This window comes from Oryctolagus cuniculus, chromosome 3 (genome assembly GCF_051225735.1).
Source record: "Oryctolagus cuniculus isolate XC-2025 breed Fujian yellow rabbit chromosome 3, ASM5122573v1, whole genome shotgun sequence".
Classification (NCBI taxonomy): Eukaryota; Metazoa; Chordata; class Mammalia; order Lagomorpha; family Leporidae; genus Oryctolagus; species Oryctolagus cuniculus.
Window position 1 is genome coordinate 97929685 of NC_142869.1, and position 24211 is coordinate 97953895.

Consider the following 24211-nt stretch of genomic DNA (forward strand, 5'->3'; position numbering starts at 1 on the left):
ACAAACAGATATGCTGTAGGACACTGTAAAATATATCTAAATTTTGCTATAACATTTGCTAGGACCTGTTCTTCTGTCAAAGTAAACTAGAATAAACAGAGAATGAGCTGAATAAATTTAAGAATTCACAGAGTCATATTTTTAAAGTCCTCTTGTTTAAGTAATGTTATTATCACAGAGAGATAGTCATCCTGGATCTTGTTTGATTCTCATTAGTGTTGCCATTATAAAAAAAATTACATGTTTGAAAGTTCATGTCCAACTTGCTTAGTTGAAAGACTTTTTACTTGTCAGCTACCTGTCCTGTCCTCTTCTACCTGTCCTGCGATGTGGTAGATAGAAAATTCAAGGAATCTTCTAGTTTTCAGACTCTCCCTTATTTTAGAATATTGCAGTTTTTGAAAATGGTCTTAATGTCTTATGAATCTTCAACTTCAATGTGACACATATTCAACTTCATCAGAACATTGAGCTATTGCTGTAGCTATATATTTTTCCTCAGAAAGTTACCTAGTGGGGCATAAATGATAAGGAGAAAAGATGGACTGGTTGGGAAAGGAATAAGAAAGGTATGGTTGAGGAGTTTATATAGAACAGTGAAACAGGTATTTTGGATACTTCTGGAATATTTGCTTTATGTACTGGACACTCCACATTTTAATGTGTAACAATTAAGGTTTTGATAAAGTATGTTTGCATAGATCAGCACCATCACAGCTACTCCAAGGATAACGAAAAACATGAAAATAAAATGAGAAATACTGACTTGCCACTTAGCATCCAGAGTTACCAGAAGCCTAGCAGCTAGCAAGCCTGTTCATAAGTACAAATACTTAGTTGCTTTTGACTCTTATTGAAAAAATAATATCTTCCCCCTGTTTGTCACTGGAACTGCCACCAGAAGAAAAGCCTTTCGTTTGCTCCAGATAAGCACCTCTGTTTTTCACAGCTTGCAGTAATGCTTAAAGTAAATAAGTTCTTGTGCAGCTAGCACTATTGGATTCATTCAGTTGCATGAACAAAGCTATTGTTTAGAGGTTTACAACAAGCCTTTTCTGTTTCCTTTAAAAGAATCTTCCTTGTTCCTGTGCTTGGCATGCTTAGTATAGTAAGCCTTTCTACAATTTTCAAATGCTAAAGATAATTTTCCCCCACAGAAGAAATGAAGGAAGACTATGACACTATGGGGCCAGAAGCCACGATCCAGGCCGCAGTGAACAATGGCACAGGTATGTAGTGTTTAGCACACTGAAATCGTACTTGTCCTGCGTCATGTGGATTGAGTGTCAGGGAGAGAAACACTCACACTTCCACTTGCATCTCCATGATCTGACAAGTCAGTCAGACTTTATAGGTCTCTGGTTTTGTTTCAAATTAGAATTCTCTACATTTTGGTATTTTATTAATCAAATGTATCTTTCATTCTTATTCCCCTAATTTGCCTCTAGAGCTCAGTATGAATGAATTCTTTCACAGCACGAGTTGGGTGCATTTCTAGTAGTAATTTTTATTTGAAAAGAGTACAGAAATAATTGCAGAATTAGACGATGATGTTCCTCTACTAGATACCACTTGATATCAGTCATTGAGAATTCAAATGGCTCAGTGTAATTTAGACTGCAAAATGTTTTTTTTTTTTTCAGAAAGACAAGTTTCCATGAACACTCTTTACAAATTTAGTCATTTGAGTTCTTTTTCATTCTTTCTTCACTTTAATTCTCTCTATATTTTAGCCCCTCTAAATAATGTTTTTCAGACAGAAGTTTCACAGAATTGACAATTTCACTTCTTTTTAATAAAACTAAGATAGTGCAGGAGAGACTAAGTTGTATTTTGTTTGACTCTGCTAGTGCCGTAGAATGGAGTCTTAGAACACTTATAATCTATAATCCTCGGCCAGCGTCGCAGCTCACTAGGCTAATCCTCTGCCTTGCGGTGCCGGCACACCGGGTTCTAGTCCCGGTTGGGGCGCCGGATTCTGTCCCGGTTGCCCCTCTTCCAGGCCAGCTCTCTGCTGTGGCCAGGGAGTGCAGTGGAGGATGGCCCACGTACTTGGGCCCTGCACCCCATGGGAGACCAGGATAAGTACCTGGCTCCTGCCATCGGATCAGCGCGGTGCGCCAGCCACAGCGCGCAAGCCGCAGCGGCCATTGGAGGGTGAACCAACGGCAAAGGAAGACCTTTCTCTCTGTCTCTCTCTCTCACTGTCCACTCTGCCTGTCAAAAAAAAAAAAAAAAAAAAAAACAAAACAAAAAACCTATAATCATCAGTTCTTTCCAAAAAAACCAGAATGATATCTCTCATACTCTCATGTCATCAGCACAAATTTGCATGGACTCAGTATGTTTCTCTCTTTTCCTGGGTGAGACTAACTACTGTTGGTGTTTCAAACCATCCTCCACACTAGCATTACAATATTAACATAGTGCCCAGTATCAAATTATCGTCTAAAACAAAATCCAAAATATCACAACTATTTCCACTCTGCTCACTACTGAAAAAAAAGCAGTTTTTGGAAGTTTCAGAAATGTAAATAATTAAGATGATATTCATATCTCCCTTATATTGATACCCATCATAGTAAACTGTTCATGCTGTGTTTCTATTTAGAACACCCTTATTAATAACTTAAGCAGCATTAATTTACTTTCTTGGGTAGAAAATGAGGGAAAAAAATGAAAAGCAACTGTCATTTTTATTCTTGAGCATTGTCAACTTAAGGCACAAATGAAACTATAAATAAAAACGAAACTATACATTATATGGCTAGGAAAAGTATAGGATTAGGAACCAACCATACTAATTTTTAGACACAAATTTGGAAATAACTGGATGGTGACCTTGGCAAGTCAATTACCCTTTTTGGAATTCTGTATCCACACCTGTAAAATGAACACATTAAACTAGTTACTTTCTAAGAACACATCTAGTTTTAATATTCTGTGTTGCAGTCACAATATTACCATGCAGAAATTGATATAAGAAGCATTTTTTAAAAAATATAGTAATTAAGAGATACCATGAATTAGATAATATCTGTAATGTCCCAACTCATGGGATCAAAAATAGTCACACATTCCCTTTAAAGATAGATTTGTAAGCTATAAAGTGTTACAAAGTGACAATTTACTATCCATCGTATACACCTCGAATCTAAAATGAGGTTAAAAAAAAGTGCCACGGGTCACTAGGCTAATCCTCTGCCTTGCGGCGCCGGCACACCGGGTTCTAGTCCCGGTCGGGGCGCCGGATTCTGTCCCGGTTGCCCCTCTACCAGGCCAGCTTTCTGCTGTGGCCAGGGTGTGCAGTGGAGGATGGCCCAGGTGCTTGGGCCCTGCACCCCATGGGAGACCAGGAGAAGCACCTGGCTCCTGGCTTCGGATCAGCGCGGTGCGCCAGCCACAGTGCGCCGGCCGCGGCGGCCATTGGAGGGTGAACCAACGTCAAAGGAAGACCTTTCTCTCTGTCTCTCTCTCTCTCACTGTCCACTCTGCCTGTCAAAAAAAAAAAAAAAAAAAATTGTTCCTATCCAGAAAGTATAAAAATCAATCTTGAATGTCTTTTCACCAGATTTTAAGATTCTCTTTTCTCATAATACTTACTGTTCCTTATAGTTCATATATATTCAGTCAGTAAATAAATCAGTTAAATACTCACTGCGTGTCTTCAATATATTCACTGTTGTATGCATGTGTGGTAGAAGATGGTCCAAGAAGACTAACCATGGTTATTATTTAATTTAGAAAATGAGACAAATACACATGAAAGAATAATTAATAAGTGATAAATATGTAACAAATGACAGGAAGGATAAGAATTTGAGTTCCAGAGGTAGGAGAGGCCCCAAGGGGCTGGTATTCACATAACATTTTATAATACAAGTAGAATTTGAACTTACTCCATTTCAGGAAGGGTTTTTTAGCAGAGGAATAAGAGGCCAAGAAGGGAAAGTGTAATGTCTCTTCAGAAGATAGTGAGTAAAAGGATTTGACCGAATCAGAGGGGCAATTTGTGGAAAAGAAGACTGGATATTTAAGCTGAGGCCAGTTGGTAAAGACCATAAAACATCTGATGGGAGAGTTTGAGTTATGTTATACTAGCATAGTTTCTGTAGGGGTGAACTATGCACTGAGAGACCAACTAGAAATTACTGTAGTTATCCAGGTGCAAAAGGATAAAATCTTGTCCTATGGTGGTGACAGTCGAGAAATGAGCAACATGACTTTTCAAAAACTATCAGTTATCTGGTTGGTGGAGACAAAATGGCTTCGAGATTACACATCTACACGTTTATAATATAGCAATGTTTTTTATTTCTAGAGAGTCAGAAGAAAGATTCAATCTTGACAAGATCCTGAACCAGCCTTTAGACATAAGCATTTCTGTATTAAAGTTAGTCATATAAATGGGAGTATGGGAATGTCCATTAGAAATGAAAAATTGAAACTCAAGAAGTCAGGGCTAGAGAATCCATTTCACTTAGATTTCATGAAGACAAAAAGTTTCTCCATCTGAAAAATGAGCTAAATTATCATATCTATGTCACGGTATTGTCGAGGTAATTGAGAGTCATGCAAATATTTTCAGATACTATTTCATGTCTTGGGTCTTTGGGATTTGCAATTGGCAGTGTAACTTATTGAAGCAAGTAGAAAACGGAGGTGAGAGCTTCTGGTGGATAGAGAGAAAGCCAAACTCGTTGGACAAACAAAGGTTGTAAGGAGAGAGAAAAAAAAACGTAAGCATCCAGAAGGAAAGAGAGAATTTCATAAAGCTGAGAATGGTTGACGCGATTCAAACTTGAAGTGATGGCATGGAAGGAATGCTGAGCAGGTACATTCTACTGGATCATTAGGAATTTACTTGTCCTCATTTTTTTTTCAGCCTTCCACATCAGGTATATTTAGTAATTTTATTCTGCATAAGAAACATTCCTGATTGAAGAGAGAGAATTTTACTTACAGAATCCCTTATGCCCTTGCCATTTGATTATCTTTTTCTATTTTTTTAGAAATCTTTTATTTAATGAGTACAAATTCCATAAGTACAACTTTAGGAATATAGTAATACTTCCCACCATACCCACCTTCCCACCCCCACTCCAACCGCACCTCCTCCTCCCTCTCCCATTCCCAGTCCCATTCTCCATTAAGATTCCTTTTCAATTAACTTCATACACAGAAGACCAACTCTATACTTAGTAAAGATTTCTACAGTTTGCACTCACACACACACACACACACACACTATATATATACACACACACACAAATATCTATATCTATATATATATATGAACTGAGAACAAGTCTTACAGTTAATTCTCATAGTACAACTCATTGAGGCCAGAGGTCTCACATGGGGAGTAACTGTACAGAGACTCCTGTTGTTAATTTAACAATTAACGCTCTTATGTATGACATCAGTAATCACCTGAGGCACTTGACATAAGCTGCCAAGGCTATGGGAGCCTTTTGAATCCACCGTCTCTGTCAGTATTTAGGCAAGGCCATAAACAAAGTGGAAGTAGTTCTCTCCTCCCTTCAGAGAAAAGTACAATTCTTCATTGATGACCACTTCTTTCCACTGGGCTCTCACTCACAGAGATCCTTCATATAGAATATTTTTTACCACAGTGTCTTGTTTTTCCATGCCTGAAATGTTCTCATGGTCTTTTCAGCCAGATCAGAATGCCTTAAAGGTTGATTCTGAGATCAGAGTGCAATCGTCATTTGTGGTCCTTAATTTTTATCTGTGTTCTTTTCAGGCACAAATAGATCTCTTCCCAGCCATAATTGTGTGGCTTCTTATCTCTAGCATCCTTTTGGATGCTAAATGTATGTGAAATTGGAAAAATACATATTTTCTGATTGAAATTACTTCTGAAATAATCATTTATTTTATTTACTTTAAAAGCAGAGAGGCAGAGAAACAGAGAGAAATCTTCCATCTATTGGTTTGCTCTGCAAATGCTCCCAATAGATAGTGCCAGGGCAGGCTGAAGCCAGGAGTCAGGAACTCTGTGTCTCCCATATGGGTGGCATGGACTCAAGTACTTGGACCATCACTTGTTGCCTCCCAGAATGCACATTAGAAGGAAGCTGGGATGGAGAATGGAGCCAGGTCTCAAATGTAGGCACTCTGATATGGGATGCAGGCATTCCAAGCAGCAGCTTAACTGGTGTACCCAATGCCCATCCCTGAAACTACTTCTCAATTGGCTGTCTCTTTCCTGTTTTCCCAAGAACTATTCATCAAGACGCATCATTGGCTAATTTTCTATAGCAATCTCAAGCTTCCTTCAGTCTTCCTTCAGTGAATCTATGAGGTTTTTGGTCCTTAATCACTACAGATCTGGAAGAGTTTAGGTCAAAAAGTGTTTTGAAAGCATGAGAGTGTGACTGAGAGAGGAACAGTACTAAGACTTCCCTTTCATAGTCTTAGATTGACATGTTTTGACACCTGGACTGAAGGAACCAACCAGATACTTTCATCTTCCAAAGTAGAGAGTCCTACACTGAACTCTCCTTGAATCCTCATGCCCTCCTTTGTCAGTCCACATCCTTCCTAGAGCCCTTTCCTAGTGGCCACTTCCCTTCTTAGACTATTTATCATCCTTGGTATCTATAGGGTAAAACCCACTTTCTTCACTCCCACCTTAAGTGCCATCCATTTCATTCTAACAGTTCTCCATTGTAATCAGACCAATCCCTTGGTGATATAAAAACAATCACATTTGCAACAGCCTCTGAACTTCTGCATGTGCCATCCCTTAAGTCCCTAATCTCTTACCCCCATTTTTCCAGACATCCAACTGCTACTCACCCTTCTGTTCTTAAGGGCCCCAGCTCACATCTCATTTCCTAAATGTGGTCATCTTTGAACACCTCAAACCACATCAATCTCTTCCTTCTCTGAAATCCACGGCTCTAAGGTATATACCACTAATTTTAGCTTGTTTTTTGTTCCTCTTTAAACTGTTTGAATCCGTTTCACTTAGATTTCATGAAGACAAAAAGTTTCTCCATCTGAAACATGAGCTAAATTATCATATCTATGTCACGGTTTTGTCAAGGTAATTAAATAAATAGCATATATATGTTGATATTATCAAGTTATCAAGAATGTTGACTGTAAGAAAAAGACTATGATGTTGCCTCGAAGTTCCTGGTACAGTTGTGAACGTACATGGTAGACATTGTGAGTGGTGGCATAGATAAGCGAGTGAACATTTTGTGGAGATGCAATGGACTGTGATACAGGAAGCCCCAATGGGGGAACACTCTTCCTGTGACAATGTCTTTAGAAGAGGAAACCAGGCCTTAAGTCCTGATGTCAAATTGTTAAAGGAAAAGCAACACAGCATAGAGCATCACTACATTTTTCCTCCAACAGGGGTAGAGTAATAGCACAACAAAATTGACTTGTAACAACATAAGGCATTGTAAGCCCTGATTTATAGTAATAAGTTTCTATCTTGCATAATTAAATAGGTTTTAGTGTTTTTAAAAAGAGAAAGAAAAATGCAATGCTTTATTGCATAAGATAAGCAATACCCTTTTTACAAAAAACCCTGTAACACCCAGGTAGCATTCAAATTCAAAATAAAATTGTTAGATAAAATTTTTAAGAGTGTGTGAAACATGTGTATTCTAAGAAGACTAGAGAAATGGAAAACTGGGGGGTGTTACACACATTGAGCTTGCCTCCACATCAGTAGTAACAAGGATCTGTCTTAGGTGCAAGGGGATCATTAGCATTAATGCCTTCCATGTGTATATCAAGACTCAAATAGGCCCCTGATGTTTTTCTCTTTGAATGTGTGAAAGTTATATTTACTCAGACAATCTAGTACTCTAGTTATAAAAGGCTATTAATAGCTACCTGCATGTTCACTCCTTTTGCTGAGGAAAAAAAAAAAAACACCTTATATCCAGAAATTGGGCAAGGTCAATTTAGGTCTCAGCTCTTAATCTTACACAAGAAAATTCTTATCTAAGGACAAACTATATAGAGCCTAATTATAGTCATTAAACACACCTTTACCATTCCAAGCATAATATATGCAATATTTTACATATGAGAGGCAATACTTTTTTGGAGTACTCCAAATTCTAGAGCCAGAGAACCTACATTTGAATTTTGTCACTACCAATTACTAGTCAAATGAACTTGAGTATGTAATTGATAAGCCTTCATTTCTACATCATTAAAGTGGAAGTAGTAATTCCTGATGTAGAAGGCCCTTTGGCAGGGATTAAATGACATGTCATTATTAAAGCACCAAGTTCAATGCCTAACATGGGCTGGATGCTTACACAGTTTTGTTAGGTCAGATGGTTTGTTTGCATCTACAAAATAAACTTTTTATTCGTTAATAAATGAATTAATTGTGAACTGTGTCCTTCCTTCACACTGGTTCCTCATTAACTTCTGTAGAAAGCAAATATATAATATTTAACAAATTTGTAATAAGAGGACTAGCCAGTCAGTTTTGAGAGCTTTGGAGCCTCTGTCGCTTTGGAGCCTGCGTCATGGCGCAGCAGGTTAAGCTGCCACATGCCACACCTGCTTTATCAGAGCACTGCTTCGAGTCCCAGTTGCTTCATTTTGAATCCAGCCCCCCCTGCAATGCACCTGGGAAGGCACCATATGAAAGCCCAAGAGATTGGGCCCCTGCCACCCATTTGGGAGACCTGGATGGAGTTCTGGGCTTATGGCTTCATCCTGGATCAGCTCCTGCTGGTGCAGCCATTTGGGGAGTGAACCAGTTGAGGGAAGATCTCCCTCTATCCCTCTGCCTCCATACCAGGCTGTATTTCAAATAATAAATAACTCCTCTGGATATTTTTGAGAACCTTTGCCAGTTAAGTTCCTTTGACATCCTAGAGAACTACATAGACAAGTTTTAGAACAAATTATTTTCACTGCCCTGGTGGTATATTTGGAGTTAAAATCTGAAGGCTAAGAAGGAGTATCTTAGTTTTCTACCTCATTTTCATCTTTCCTTAGTTTCCCTAAAGTAATTGGAGAAGAGGACAAAATTTTTTAAAGATTTTATTTATTTATTTGAAAGAGTTACACAGAGAGAGAGAAGGCAAGCAGAGAGAGAGAGAGAGAGAGAGAGGTCTTCCATCCGCTGGTTCACTCCCCAATTGGCCACAATGGCTGGAACTGCGCCAATCTGAAGCCAGGGGCCACGAGCTTGTTCTCAGTCTCCCATGCGGGTGCAGGGGCCCAAGGACCTGGACCATCTTCTGCTGCCTTCCAAGGCCTTAGTAGAGAGCTGGATCTGAAGTAGAGCAGCTGGTACTTGAACCAGCGCCCATATGGGATGCCGGAACTGCAGGCCGCAGCTTTACCCGCTACACCACAGCGCCGGCCCCGAGAGGACAATTTAGTAGTATTTATGATGTTCATGTATTGTAATGATGATAAAAGCTGTCAAAGATATTTCCTTTATTTGATAACCAACTAGCGTCAAGAATCATATTGTTTTTACCCCTGCTTACTCTGGATAATAACCAGTGAACAAATAATTAAACATTTATCCTTTGTTGACAACCTCCAAGATATCTACATTCATTTTTTTTTTTTTAGCTAGATTGTCATTTGTATACATAAACTGAACTGAGTCTTGAGCAAGTAACTTTAAGGAATAGAAGATTTAGTTCCTGCCTTTAAGGGAGACAAGATTTTATGGCGTGCAGAGAAAAAAAATCATAATAACAGGAAGACAAAATTTATAAATAAATAATTATAGGCTCATTAGTGTTTAAATAAATGATCAATTATTTTGATCCTACTAAGCGCCAGGCATTTTGTTAGACACCATGAAAGATACAGTGAACAAAGAACAGTCATTGCTATTAAGAATTTACATGCAATTTAATGAATGAAACAATGGTAGATAAATAAGAAATATTTAGCACAATGTTTGAACATAATACATGCTCAGTCTTCACTAACAATTATTATTTATTATAATAATGTATAGAATATGGTATGTTATTTAAAATACAACTATGTAGGTTCAAATAGAAAGTGTTCAGTGTTTCAAGGATTTCTGACAGAATGTAATGTCAACTGTTAAAGATAAGACAGTAGAGAGATGACTTAAGAACATTGTAGGTTACAGGGAAAGTTTTCTTCAGGACGGTGGCTTGCTGAACACGTCTCTGTGCAAAACAAAGACAGAAAGGCTGAAAATGTAAAAAGACTGAGTGAAAGATAGATGAGGTTTTCAGAAAAATTGTGATGGAATAGCTTTTAGTGGTAGCCATGGTAATAGACAAGAATGTGTCTGTGTGTGTGTGTGTGTGATTTAAGAGAGATGATCAGAAGAAAAAGGGGGAATGATGGGAGAGAGAATTTGGTCAATTTTAAGGTGATCTAGGGAATTCACACCATAGGGGTTGCACTCCCTGAAGTAAATAGGAAAGAGATCATCTATTAGCAGGAAGGGGATGGAGTTAGGGTTGAAATCTTAAAAAGTGGAAATTTAGAGTAATAGCTATGGGCAATGTATGGGGATTCAAGTATCTTCAGAAAACAATATCTTATTTGGAAAATATAGTTGGAATTAGACTACACAGTTATTTAAGTTTCTTTAGATATGTTTGATACTCCAGGAGCAGAGAAATTGTTTGGCAAGGAAATAGTGATATAAGAAGAAAAGGCAGGAATGGGAGTGATTTCAGGTTCTCCAGTGAACTGAAGCTAGTAAAATCGGAATAGGAAGACGAGAAGGTGGGAGTCAGAGTGAGAATTCCTGGTTCTGATTCTAAGAGATGGAATTATCACAGGTTTAGTCCAGTTCTAAGATGTGGCTCTCCTTGATGCTGGAAAAATCCAAAGCACTACACATCTAGGATTCTGCACTGACCACCTTTTGAGTCATGTAGTTTCTTAGCATGATTGAAATTGTTGCCTGGTGGGCACATCATCATGGGAAATGTATCATTTTACTTGCACTTATAAGGGCAGCATCCTAAAGTTTGGTGGCAAAAATGGATGGCTGAAGGCTTCAAGACTTTACAGGTACACAAGGGAGGCTCTTTGTGGGTATAGGTTAAGTTTGCTCTTATCCAAATTCCTTTTCTGCAGTGGCATCAATTGTTGATAAAACATTGCTGGTTGAATAAATGAACAAGCAAATAAATACATGTTGAGCACATTGTTAAAAAAGGAACACTGGTTTGAAATGGTAGAATAAATTAAGGAATCTGTTGACCCACACTCTTAGCTCTGCATGTCAAAACAGATGAAAGCAGGAACAGTTCTGCAGCAATATCTGTGAGGGATGGGATGTTATCTGGGGATTACATAGTTTCATTTAATCTGAAGAAGTGGAACGTGTGTAGGAGGATAGCATTAAGTATGTGGGGGAAAACAAGTAGTATGTGAAATGGGAAACTAAAATGAACCATGAATGTAGTTCTTTTTTGGTCTGCAGTCCTAAATTAAACTGGAGACATTTTTATAGTTTAATATAACCTTAAAATATCTAATAAACTAATAGCTAATGAAATTCACCTTTACAAGTTGCTTTGGAAAGTTATTCTTTATTTAGTGCCTTTAGAAACTTGATTAAAAACAAGGTATTTCCAAGTTAGAAAATGGAATTGTTAAACATTAAATAGAATTAAAAAATATTTGTTTGTATGAAAGGCAGGTAGAATAAAACAGAAAGAGTGACAGAAAGGGTTCTCATCTACTAATTTATTCCCCAAATGCTCCCAGCTTGGGATGAAACTGGGATCCTGAACATAATCCAGGTCTCCTATTTGGGTCACAAGGGTACAACTGTGTCACTACTGCCTCCCAGAATGTGCATTAGCAGAAAGATGGAAACCAGAGCTGGGTATGAAACTCCTTTACTCCAGTATGAGATGTTGTCTTCCCAGCCAGCGCCTTTATCATTAGGCTCAATGCTCATGGACATTAGAAAAAAGGTTAAATATTTAATATTTTACATATATATGTTTAATTGGCTCCCCTGTGATATTTTTATGGTTTTATTTAGGATTACTTATAATGTCATTGTGATCTTTTCTATATCTAGGTCCTAAGTGGTATCAAATTGGACATGATAAAAAATTAAAAGATGGTCTCTCTCTCTCTCTCTCTCTCTCTCTCTCTCTCTCTGCTTCTCTTTCCTTCATTTTGAGTCATTGTGATATAGAGGAAAGAGCAATGGGTTCTGAGTTGGGATATGTGAACTCTATCTCCAACTCTTTCCAATATTAGTTTGTGACTTTTCATGAATCCTTGTTATATCATCTGTTAAATGAGGAAATTAGACTAGAAATTATAGGCTCCCCCCACGTACCTTTTCTTCTAATGAACTTCTACTGGGTGATATGAACAAAGAAAACCAAAAGCCAAAAGCTGGACTGGGCTGGATAGAGAGGGAATGGAGGCTTTCACAAAATTACACATGGGGCCAGCATGCTGGGTGTGTGACCTGTACAGTTTAACAGGGCCCTGTGTTTAAAAGGTTGGCTTTTCTGTTGCTGTTTTGAAACTTTTAACAATTTTTGAATGAGGAAACTTTGCATTGTCACTTTGCACTGAGCCCTAGAAATAATATAACCAGTCCTGATTACATATCACAAAACACAGGAGAATGATAGCAGAGTATAAGCCAGGATGGGAAGAAGTAAGCTCAAATACTCACTACCTGCAGTACCAAATAGAAAGGCAATGAGGTTCAGTTTGACAGCTCCTTCCTGGAGAGTCTCCAGAGCAATTCGATCCTAAGTAAAAACCTGGACTCTTAGAACCTTGCTTGAAAAAGAAGAGTGGCACAAGATAGAACTCCACTAATTTGCTAATATTAGTGATAAGTTTAGCAGGCTAACAAACAATGTTTAGGCCTCTTTAAGCATAAATTTAGCATCATGGGGCCGATATTGTGACATTGCAGGTGAAGCTGCTGCCTGCAGCAGCAGCATCCCCAATGGTTCAAGTCCTGGCTGCTCCACTTCTGATCGAGCTCCCTGCTAATGCACCTGGGAAAGCAGCAGAAGTTGGCCCTGATGCTTGGGCCACTGTACCCCTGAGGAAAACCTGGAGAAAGTTCTTGGTTCTTGGCTTTGCCCTGGCTAAGCCCCAGCTGTTGCCTCTCTCTCTCTCTCTCTCTCTCTCTCTCTCTCTCTGGTTCTGCCTTTCAAATAAATAAAATAAATCTTAAAAAATTATTTGTTCATCATATCATTAGCATAAAGTAAGGTAAAGAAAAAATTCTTATACTTTTGTTACAACTTCCAGTTCCTCTTATTCCTTTTACATGGAGCTTAAATTAAAATATGAATTAGCTTGTATTTCTTACATGGATAACTGATGGTGTCCAAGTTTGATCATAAGGCATTTCTCAGCAAGAGTTGGGTGAGTATACAGTGTTAATCAATTGCACAAGATGAGATAATTTAAGTAGTAGGTTAATACTTACCCAGGAAGGTGTCATTCTGTTATAAAGCATGCCATTCTCTATGTATTTGTGTCTGTCACATTTTTATAGCTTGAAAGAATTTTGTCATCCAGACAGATACCTGTCATGGAAATCATAATTTTCAAAATTTTTAGTTAATTCCATATCATGTCTTTTAAAAACCAAATAGAGAAGGAGATGAATTTTGTAGAGAGAGAAACAGAAGTAGCACTTGGCGGGTTAGGCAGGCACAGGGTCGTTTTCAGACCATAATCAGCATACACCAAGAAGAGCCTGTTCGCTTCCTGCTAATGAATGCTGTGGTTTTCTTAGCTTTGTTTGCGATTAGGAGCAGCTATCTCCACTTCACAGCAAGAGTTCCCACAAGAAATAACTGATATTCCAAGCTTCTTGAGGGCTTCCTTCATTCATTCAACAAATATTTAATAAGCACTGTTTTTTCTTGTGATGCTGCCTGTGGTTCCCAGTCACCTCCGAAATATTTTTTCTTAATCTCTATATGTGATTCCTCCATCAGGAAGCTGTGTTGCTCTGAATTTTTAATTGAAAAGAATACAGATAGAACTCTCTAGGCTGAGCCAGTGAATAAAATTGAGTAGAGCAATTCATTCATTGAAATTATGGAATTCTAAAACTTTGAGGATGGTCCAGAAAGCACACACTAGTGTAATTTGCAGATTAGGAAGTTAAGAGTCAAAAGCATGGAATTCAGTTGTGCAGCAGGCGTGTGTCCTAGGCACTGTGCTAGGCCCTAGTGACACAGGACTTAGACATGGTTCAGGCCTCTTTCATCTCCTGAGTAGGTAAGTGAATGATACGAGAAAGTGATGAAATAAATTCAGTGACCACAGCATGTAGGCGAGATTCAGTAAGGAAAAAAGGAGAAGAGCTCAGGTTGAGATGGTCAGGAAGGCTTTCTGCCTTGGGAGTGACTCCCGGCTTTTCCCGACCACCTTGCTACTCACAGTCACACACGGCCCTGTGAGGCAGGGCACTGAATTCCCAGGGCAGCCGTTCTCTCACTGGGTGCGTGTCGGAATTTCCTGAAGGGCTTGTTAAAACGCAGATTGCTGATTCCGCAGGTCTGGGGTGGGACCCAAGAATTTGCATTTTGCACAAGTTCCTAGATGATACTGATGCTGCTGGTCTGGGGACCACATTTTGAAAACCACTGACTGTCCCAGCACAAACCACTAACTGTTGTGTGTCTCTCTGTGAAAATCGTATGAAAGGAGCACCGGGCAAAATCACCTTGCTTCATAACCTCCTGTAAAATAAGACACAGTAATCCGAGAGTCATTTTAGTAATATACCAACTCCAGATTTTTCGATTACACAGTAATGTGCGTATTGTCTAATTTGGCAGTTAAAAAAAAAAAAACACATGGGCTCTGCTTCATTCTGTACCTAAACACAGCCATCAAAATTGTGTAAGGGTAGTAGCTTCTAAATCCTGGTAGTCACAATCCTCAGATATAGTATCTCACTTTAAAGGAGGCTCTTTCCCTTATGGGGCTGCTTCCTGCTGTTTAGGGAGAAGTTTGCTCCAGCCCCTGGGCATTCTCCACCTTGCTCTCCTAGAGCTCCTAGTCATGGGGAACGCTCACTGGCCTCTAAGCATGAGTTCCTTGGAGAAGCAGTGTCAGAGCAGGGGAGGAGAGAGTAGCCAAGACGCTGTCCCCATTCCCAGGGAGAGAGAAAACCTCTCTGTTGCTCTTGATGCCCCTTCCCTGGTTTCACACATGCCTCTGGAGCCTGGAGGCTCTGAGGGGCTGCCCGTGAGGCTGCGTAATGAGGGGGAAAGGTCTTCTTCTTCCCTCACGGTTGTTTTCAGATATCCAGTGCCAATATGTATTTTGGAAGCCTTATGCAAAAGTGCACACATGTATCTTTAATGACAAAATGCTTCTATTCATTAATTAGCCAACTTTAAACAAAGTAGCCATGAGAATTTATATACCTCAACAAATGCTGGGTATGTGCTTTTTTGACTCAATCAAAACTTCAATATGAGTGACTAACTTTCAGGTAATTTTCTGTGTGTTCTTACCATCCAAGGTGTTAATGATGGCACTGTTTTTCAAACAGAGGAGGAATGCATTCACCTAGATTTGTGATTGCTCCTCCAGATCCCTTTGTCTTGACAGAGCGAAGTAAGCAAAAGCCAGATTATATGTAACTATGTAATTTCCACAGTATACCAAGGAAGTACTTCTATTTGGTCCTTACTTATCCACAGATGTATTCCTGTGTCTGCATATTGCAGAATTACAACCATCTTATGTATATTCTCCAAAAATGGAGTCACAGAAGTCAGAACAAAACTCAGTGAACAGCCGGCGCTGCAGCTCAATAGGCTAATCCTCTGCCTGCGGCGCCGGCACCCCGGGTTCTAGTCCTGGTTGGGGCACCGGATTCTGTCCCGGTTGCCCCTCTTCCAGGCCAGCTCTCTGCTGTGGCCAGGGAGTGCAGTGGAGGATGGCCCAAGTACTTGGGCCCTGCACCCCATGGGAGACCAGGAGAAGCACCTGGCTCCTGGCTTCAGATCAGCCGATGCGCTGGCCGCAGTGCGCCGGCTGCGGCTGTCATTGGAGGGTGAACCAACAGCAAAGGAGGACCTTTCTCTCTGTCTCTCTCTCTCACTGTCCACTCTGCCTGTCAAAAAAAAAAAACAAAACAAAACTCAGTGAACATCGCATCTGCACCCCCAAGCATAATCCCTGGCACTGGTGGGCACTCCGTAAGAAGTCACAAAGAGAGGGATGAATTAGTTGAATGAGTCTACTCTGTTTTTACATAAACTTGCTGCAGCTCCTCTGGCCCCTTCAAGATATATTATTTTCCAAAATGATTATTTATTCATTTTGATGTGTATTAAAATGATTTCATGTAATATTCAAATATAGTTCTTCAATTTTTTATTAAAATTAAAAACAGGCAGGACATGGAAACAATGATAGTAGAAGATTATCTTCTTGTGTGAACATATATTCTTGTTACAAATCAAGAAAATAAATTTCAAAGGGAAACAAAAAAGGAGAAAGAATAAAAGAGCTGGGCTACATTATAATTTAACTACCTATAAACGCTAAATAAAACCCCCTTTTAACTCTCTATCAGTAAGTGTCATAAAACAACTGAATTATGGTGTGCTGATTTGGGGGTCAATATTATTTTTTGATTCAGACTTCTGTTAATGTTTTTTGTGCTTTTTAGTCAACAATTTTAAAAGTTAATCTGTATTGATATTTATCATTATCTACCCCAAAATACCAATATCTATCAAAGGCATACATAAAGGGATTTATGAAGTTATTATTAATAAGCAACATTAGTAAGAGAGACTAACATATTTCCAATGAAACTAGGACTTCTCTGACTAGAAGGGATCTAGAAATTTATCCTAACAATATTAAAACACATGTGGCCATAAGGAAACATTTTTAATTAATGAAGTTCTTTTTTTTTTTTTTTTTTTTTTTTTTGGATAGAGAAAGTTTACCTGACCTTAGGAAAGCTAGAGATATTTGCAAGACATTAGGGTAAATTTTAGGACTAAATGTAAAATCTTTAGAGATGTGGGGAGACGTTACTTTAGGTTTCTTGTGAATTTTTTGTTATGGTTTGATCATAAATACCATGCAAATATCCTTTGTCAGTGTGTTTTGGCAGTTCTTCCAAGGAGACCAGGGAGTGAAGAGGATTATAGAAGGGAGGAAAATGAGGTTGATTTTACACTGCAAAAATGCAATGGGTAATTCTATAACTTTCTAGCAAATTTTCTACTTCATTCCTGTGCCCACTATACCATATTACAAAGTCTTTGGGAAAACAAAAATACAAACTTCCAAATACATCTGGGAGTCAATTGGACTCTGATATTGAAAGAAAATTACTTCTGAGACTGAGAAATCAGGCAGGCCCCAGGTATTCTGGGAGGAGATGATACGGTGTGATGTACCAGGTTATGTTACCTTAGTATTCTAATAAAGGTGTGAATCTGAGGGAGAGAGAGAGAAACGAAAACACAGCATAACAAACCAGAAAAGGAAGTGTCTTGGATCCCAGAATCTAAGCAGGGTTGACAACAGAGCCACTGGAAGATGTAGCTTGGCCCCAGGAACAAGGAGAGCTAGAAACAAACTGTCAACAATGCCACCTTGTCTCTTTTATTCTCTCTCTTCATAAATTGTCTTTCTGTCATGGAAAACAGTAATTTCTTCTTTATATTATAGCTACAGTTACTTGGAGCAGGAGGATGGCTGCCTTGATGCTGTTTGTAGAACAAGGTGCTAAAATCATAGGGAAAAGAGTTGCTAAACTTAGTGGGATCTATTGGTTCGCTTGAACCAATGAACGGTTTGGGTTGGAGAGTGGAGAGCTAGGACTGGCCCACTTTGGGCAGAGATAATCAACTGTGACTAGAGGAGCAGGTTCATCCTGGAGCAGAGCAGCTCCTTTGGGTACCAAACATAAGGCTTGGCAATAGGGAAATAACTATTCTTGGGCAAAGGAGAATGTTGTAGTTATATCCATATTAGTTATGATTAGCTCACGGAGAGTTTGACTCAAGCGCACTTAAGTGACTCTGGATACATGAAATATGATCAATAATGTGTCTATGCTACATAAAGAAAAATCCTTCTGGAGCAAATAGATTTAAGTGATTGAGCACCATCTTCTTCAGGAAACCCTTTTTGAATACTGATGTGAGCCCTATCAAATTCTCGCAAGTGTTTATGATGCCCATGACAGCTTATCATATAATTGTCCTACAATTGCCGGACTATTAGGTCTACTCAGCTGTAGGTGTCTTATTTGGTGCTTCCTTCTACTGAAAGACTTCCTCACTAAGATTAGTGTTAAGGATATAATTTATTCACATTCATTCATAAATGATTCTTGAGAGCCTACTTACTTCTAGGCAACATACTCAATATTCAGGATACAAAAATGATCAAAGATGATCTTTAAGAGAGCTTATGATTTGATGTCTTTTGTCCCCATCATCCTTGACACAGAAATCTAGCACAGGCAAATTTGATCTAGTAGTTGAATTGCCTCTCCAAACACCAGTAGTCTATCTAGATGCAGTTTAGTTTGCCTATCCAGAAATATCAGAGTTTTCTTCCCTTTTAAGCCGAAAGACTATTAATGCAAATCCAATTGAATTTGCATTTGATTACATTTCTGATGGAAACATTCATATGCAAATGAAAATTCATGCAAAGATAGCCAGATAATTCCAATAGTTGCTGAAATATCAAGATAAAATTGAGATATTAAATGTACATCTATCCATGTTTACTAGGTTACACTAAGGTCATCAAGAGGAATGGTGTTCTCAAAAAAAAATAAATTTTGTCTTACACTTTCAGGTAGGTATGAGTTTAGAAAGGAGCTGTTATGTTACTTTTGACTGTCAGAACTGAAAAAGACATCAGTTATTAGTCAAATTAAGCAAGTTATTAAAAAATGTTTATTTTGGACTCACCATTTTGTCCCCTTTATCTTTTCTTACCATTAAAAAAGAGGTGGCTTTTGATAGATCTAAAGTTATTTTGATGACCCAAAACAATGAACAAATGGTTTGTGCAAGTTGGCAGTTCCCACACACTCCCCTAGGGACCCAGTGATGCAAGTTAAATGACATCATCACAATCACCACCAATAAGTCTCCTTTGGAAAGCATCCATGGCATTGTGAGTAGAGCAGCAGAAAAATGATCCTAATGTCACTATTCTTTTGTTAAACCCAGTTAAGAAAAGATCTAAGCAAAATTTCGAGGTATAATATTTTATTCCACTGTTGCACCTAATTCTGAGAGAATCAGACTATTATTCTTGTTAAACTTCACAGAAGTTAGAGTAGCCAAAGAGAAAGGTTTGAGATCACAGCATCAGGAGTGGTGACACTTAGTCTGCAAAGTGTAATACCCCCATTTTGTTTTTGTTGTATTCTTCGTGTTTGTTCACAGTTCCAAATGTTTTTAGAATGCTAGTATTCCCTTCTTTGGTGATTGTTGTCTACCACTTATCAGATCTGAAAATCCTAACCCTGATGGAGGTTTCTTAGCTTCTCCCACCTTGACAAACCCAATCCTTCCCTAAATCTTAGGAATTATACTTAAGTATCTTTCAAATTCAGCCACTTTGTCATCTCATCACCATTCTTTATTTTGTGTCTTTTGCTTGGTGGAGCCTCCTGACTTCCCAGAATTTGCTTTTTCTCTTCTAACAATTGCTGTCATACTATAGCCAGAGTTGTCATTTAGAAATGCAAATTGTCATAATTTCATCCAACCATCCTCCTTGCTTAATACCCTCCAGTGGCTTCCTGAGTCTCTTAGAATAAAAACCCAGATCAAAATCCTTAATGGGATATTGCCCTGCCCACTACATGTTTTGATTCCTGCCTGCCTCTTCTGGGGCTCACCTCTAACTCTGTGCCTCCAGCACTCTCCTTTTCCATCTAAAAATGTCTCATAGCCTTTCCAGCCACCACATCCCTTCATACGCTGTGTTTCCCCAGCTTATAAAGTTAGGAGACTTCTTGCTTCCTGATCTTCTAGATCACACCAGGTCTCTCTGTTACTTCTTTACACCAGTGCACAACTTTCTTCCATTCTACTTACTCATGTATATAATGACATATGTATTTCTGAAATCCTATCAGTTGTATTCATCTTTCTCGTGGCTGCCTGAAGAATGAGCCTAGATCTGTTCTTTGCGTACCAGAGCAAGACAAGATGCCTCACACATACCAGGCATTCAGTAAATACTTGTTGAATTAACGGGAGATTCCACTTTCTATTCGTCTCATCTAGAAATCCACGAATACATCATAATGGAAGGGGAAAAACATTAACTGGTTTGCTGAAACCTCACTCTACCACAGCTTTGCCAAGGACAGTTAGTATGGAAATACTGTAGTATCACTTCTGGCAAAGAAGGTAGGCTGAAGGACCTAGAGCAACCAAGGTTAACTGCTCTGGAGAGCCATGATAGTGGTATCCCATCATTAGTTGTACCAGCCAAGCACTTTACCATTTTCCCTGTGATAGAGTAGTGTAACAGCTGCTCTCCCCATTCCCTCTTATGTGTACAAGATTTTGTTGAGTAAATTTAAGCCACGACTAATTTCAGAAACACACCTAGAGATTTCAAATGTACAGAGTCCTGTGACAGAAGTTGCTAAAATCGGTTTACAACTATTATTCAGTGCGTGGGAATTGAGTCACAATTGCAAAAGTTGAAATCATTTCAAAATCACACAGCAGTATAGCCAATTTCTCAAGTCCCTCTGTTACTTTTTATTTGATTTCTATCAGCTGTGAGCTTAATTTTATTTTCAACAGCTTTAAGATACTGAGCTAAAGCATTGAAATTATAGGATAAGATAAACTGTCACGTTCCCTGATTTTTTTTTTTTTAACAAAGTGATGTTATTCTCTCTAGGAATATCTGTCCTTCCTTGTCTTGGACTGTGTAGTCTTGGGTTGTCTGTGATATTCAGAGGTTGGAGGGTTAAAAGCTTATATTTTGCAGCCAGATGGATCCGCCATTGGAGATGTTTAGTGGACAATTTAAAAAATCACATATATCTTTTTCAAAAGAAAAGCAAGTTTTACACAGATCACTAAGGTAGCTTTGACCTTATAGTATTTCTCATGGATCTTAGAGTGTAATTCTTTAAAGAAAAGTTCACTAGAATCACTTTTAGATTTATTTCATTCTTTGTGAATTATGCAGACCAGTATTCTACAGAGGAAAAAAAAATGTGCCTATTAATGCCAAAGACTTTCCTTCCTTGCCTGTGTTTTGTGACTAAGCAGTCAGTCAATACTGGGTCATCCTCTGCACCTCAGGCCAATAGACCCAAGTGTCTGTAGTCTTCTCACCGGCCAGCCCTTCTTCCTAACAGTGATATGGATGGGCATGGGCTCCAAGGAACACGGCCCTGAAAAGACATTTCTTCTCCTTTTATGATTTCAGTGAAGAATGCAAATTGCACAGCAGACTTTGAGGAATACTTTGCCAAAAGGAAACTGGAGGAGCGCGATGGCCATGCAGTCAGCATCGAGGAGTACCTTCAGCGCAGTGACACAGCCATCATTTACCCAGAAGCCCCTGAAGAGCTGTCTCGCCTTGGCACGCCGGAGGCCAATGGGCAAGAAGAAAACGGTGAGACTGTGATTCATTTTTAGCCATGGCACTGACCTCTGCAGCTGTTACAATTACAAATGCACTACATGCCTGGGTGTTTACCTTAAAATTTGAAGAACAGCTGCAGAGGCATGGAATTTCATGAGCAAAGATTAGAACTGTAATTTTAGGGTATTGTGAAATTTTTTTGTCAGCAAATTTGTGTCATTTGTACGTCCAATAAAGAACAAGAACAATTAGAGCCCATTTCTAGCAGATAAAAATATCTAAATGTGTTCCTATCTTTCTGAAATATTTTACTTTTGAGGAAAAAACAAAGTTTGGTAACCCTGACCCTCACCTTTTGTTCCTCGCTGCCCACACCTGAAAAGCTCAGTCTGTGACTTCCTGAGTCCTATGCTACTGAAGATTTCATCACAGCTGTCAATCACCTAACGAGAATCTCCCCATTTATCAGCTGTTTAAATCCCCCCCCCAAAAAAAAAAGCTCCAGTTAGTAATTAATTAATTTTCGAGCGCAGTGTGAGCTGATTCCGACAAGTCTGTCCTGGGTGTGCGTGGGGACTGGTGTGCGAGGGGCCGGCTGCAATGATGGCACTTTGGTGGAGCAGATTGCGGTGATTCCTGTCATACCAGCCCGGGCAGCCAGCCCATTAGCTGCCATTGATTTACTGACCTTTTGGCCCGCTTCTCTCTCACTCGTCTCTCGGCTACAGACCTGCCACCTGGAACTCCAGATGCTTTTGCCCAACTGCTGACCTGCCCCTACTGCGACCGGGGCTACAAGCGCTTGACATCACTGAAGGAGCACATCAAGTACCGCCATGAGAAGAATGAGGAGAACTTTTCCTGCCCTCTTTGTAGCTACACGTTTGCCTACCGCACCCAGCTCGAGCGGCATATGGTGACGCACAAGCCAGGGACAGATCAGGTGGGGGGTTGGTTTTAAGTGATTTTTTTCTATAATAACCCCTTAGAGAAACGATATTGCTTTGATTGGCAATCATTATTAATTTTTCATGGCATTTTGAAGATGCAGATCTTTTAATGGTAATAGCTTTAATTGAGGTCTAAATGATTTTTTGATGGTCTCTTCTAATATGATTTAATAGTCTTATGTTCACGATCGAATGAGTGTGTTAATTTCTAATTTAGAAATTTTATTTGCACTTTAACTTGACTTTAGTTCCATTTTTATGTTCCACAAAAAGTGACTGAAATTGTAGCATTTTAATAATATATTATTAAACATCTCAGCAATTTTAATTCCATTTTTCACCTACTTTTACTGAAAATTTTTTCTTCATATAGGATCTAACTCAAAAGCAGGGTGTATTTCTTGCATTTGTCATATAACACCTTCAGTTACTTAGAGTATTTTTACAAGCTGCTACTAGTCTATGAAATCTAATTAAGTATTTTAAGGAAAATCAGAAAGGCATTTAGTATATATGTATATGTATAATAAATTGGATTAGTCCTAAAACATTGGATATACATTAAAAATGATGCCTCCTTGATATGCATATTTGTAGCTAAATGTTAAAATTGCTGTGCCTCTTTTGGCTCACTTGTGTTTAGTACTATGCTCTATCTTGAACAGGTGAGCATGGGTCCTTAAATCCCTAAAATGATTGAATGGGATTGATCCACAGTATTCCTTAAATGTTGCAGCAAAATCGCTCTTACTCTTCCCTTGGGAAAACTGACTTCGCAAACTGCTATTATGGTAGTAATATTTATGGTGTTCGGGAGGTAGCAGAAATGGTGTCTTAAGTCACAATACTAAGCCCAACAGGTCTGGAATTACCCCAGATTTGCATTGATACCATATCTGTTTCATAAAGTATTAAACATAATATTCTATATAAAATTCTTATTTTGTTCTTTGGGCTTTACTTTTCTTTGAATGAGGAAAATAAGAATAAGCAAACACTATCAAGCAATGACAATAATACTCTATTATGGAATTTTACTATTTTGAGACAGCAGTTCATATAAATCATTCCATTTAGATCTGATGGGGCTTGTCACCTGAATGCTTTTCAACGCGTGTTATAAAAAATATGCTTGCTTAGTTTTGCTTATGTAACAGTTTATCTCCCCTTGCTTGTATGCACAAAATCTCTAGGAAAAAAAGTGCCTAGATATTTATCTAGCATAACTGCTTTAAATTTCACATGCAGAAGTGTGATTGTGTTGGCGCATTATGAATGGTAGCTTTGGTGTTGAAAAGTCCCCTCATTTGCTCATGGCATTTACAATTAGTAAATTAAAATGATTGTATCATATTAACAGTGGCACAACTAAAGTTTATAGTAGTCCTCTGAGGGCTGTGGGGGGGACAAAGCAGCTGTTGCTGTTTGTTTATGCAACTCAGCAACATATGAGCGCTGGTCCCTCAATGGCGCTCGGCGGGCTGGGCTCCGCTTGATCTTTGAAGGTTGCTGCTGTTTGAACAAACCTCCCTGTGTCCCATGTAACACCATCTGTCTCACTAGGAATGTGGGAAGATTCAGCACACCCTAGCAGTTGTCATACCGTTTCTCTGCTGTCTTTTTTGCAAAAGGCTTTTGTGTCATTGCTGCTAGAA

At 38.8% G+C, this 24211-nt stretch overlaps 1 protein-coding gene across 10 annotated transcripts in view; it reads left to right on the forward strand.

Annotated features, from left to right (window-relative positions):
- Positions 1-24211, forward strand: part of ZEB2 (zinc finger E-box binding homeobox 2) — a 131422-nt gene that overhangs the window by 93631 nt on the left and 13580 nt on the right. For 8 of the 10 annotated variants that reach the window (XM_051848719.3, XM_051848720.3, XM_070070965.2 and 5 more), the window contains 3 exons: positions 1158-1229; positions 21448-21636; positions 22335-22549. In XM_051848719.3, coding sequence (XP_051704679.1) covers positions 1158-1229; positions 21448-21636; positions 22335-22549 — 476 coding nt within the window. The remainder of the gene's footprint in view (positions 1-1157; positions 1230-21447; positions 21637-22334; positions 22550-24211) is intronic. The other 2 variants (XM_070070969.2, XM_089329214.1) reach the window with 1 other exon arrangement.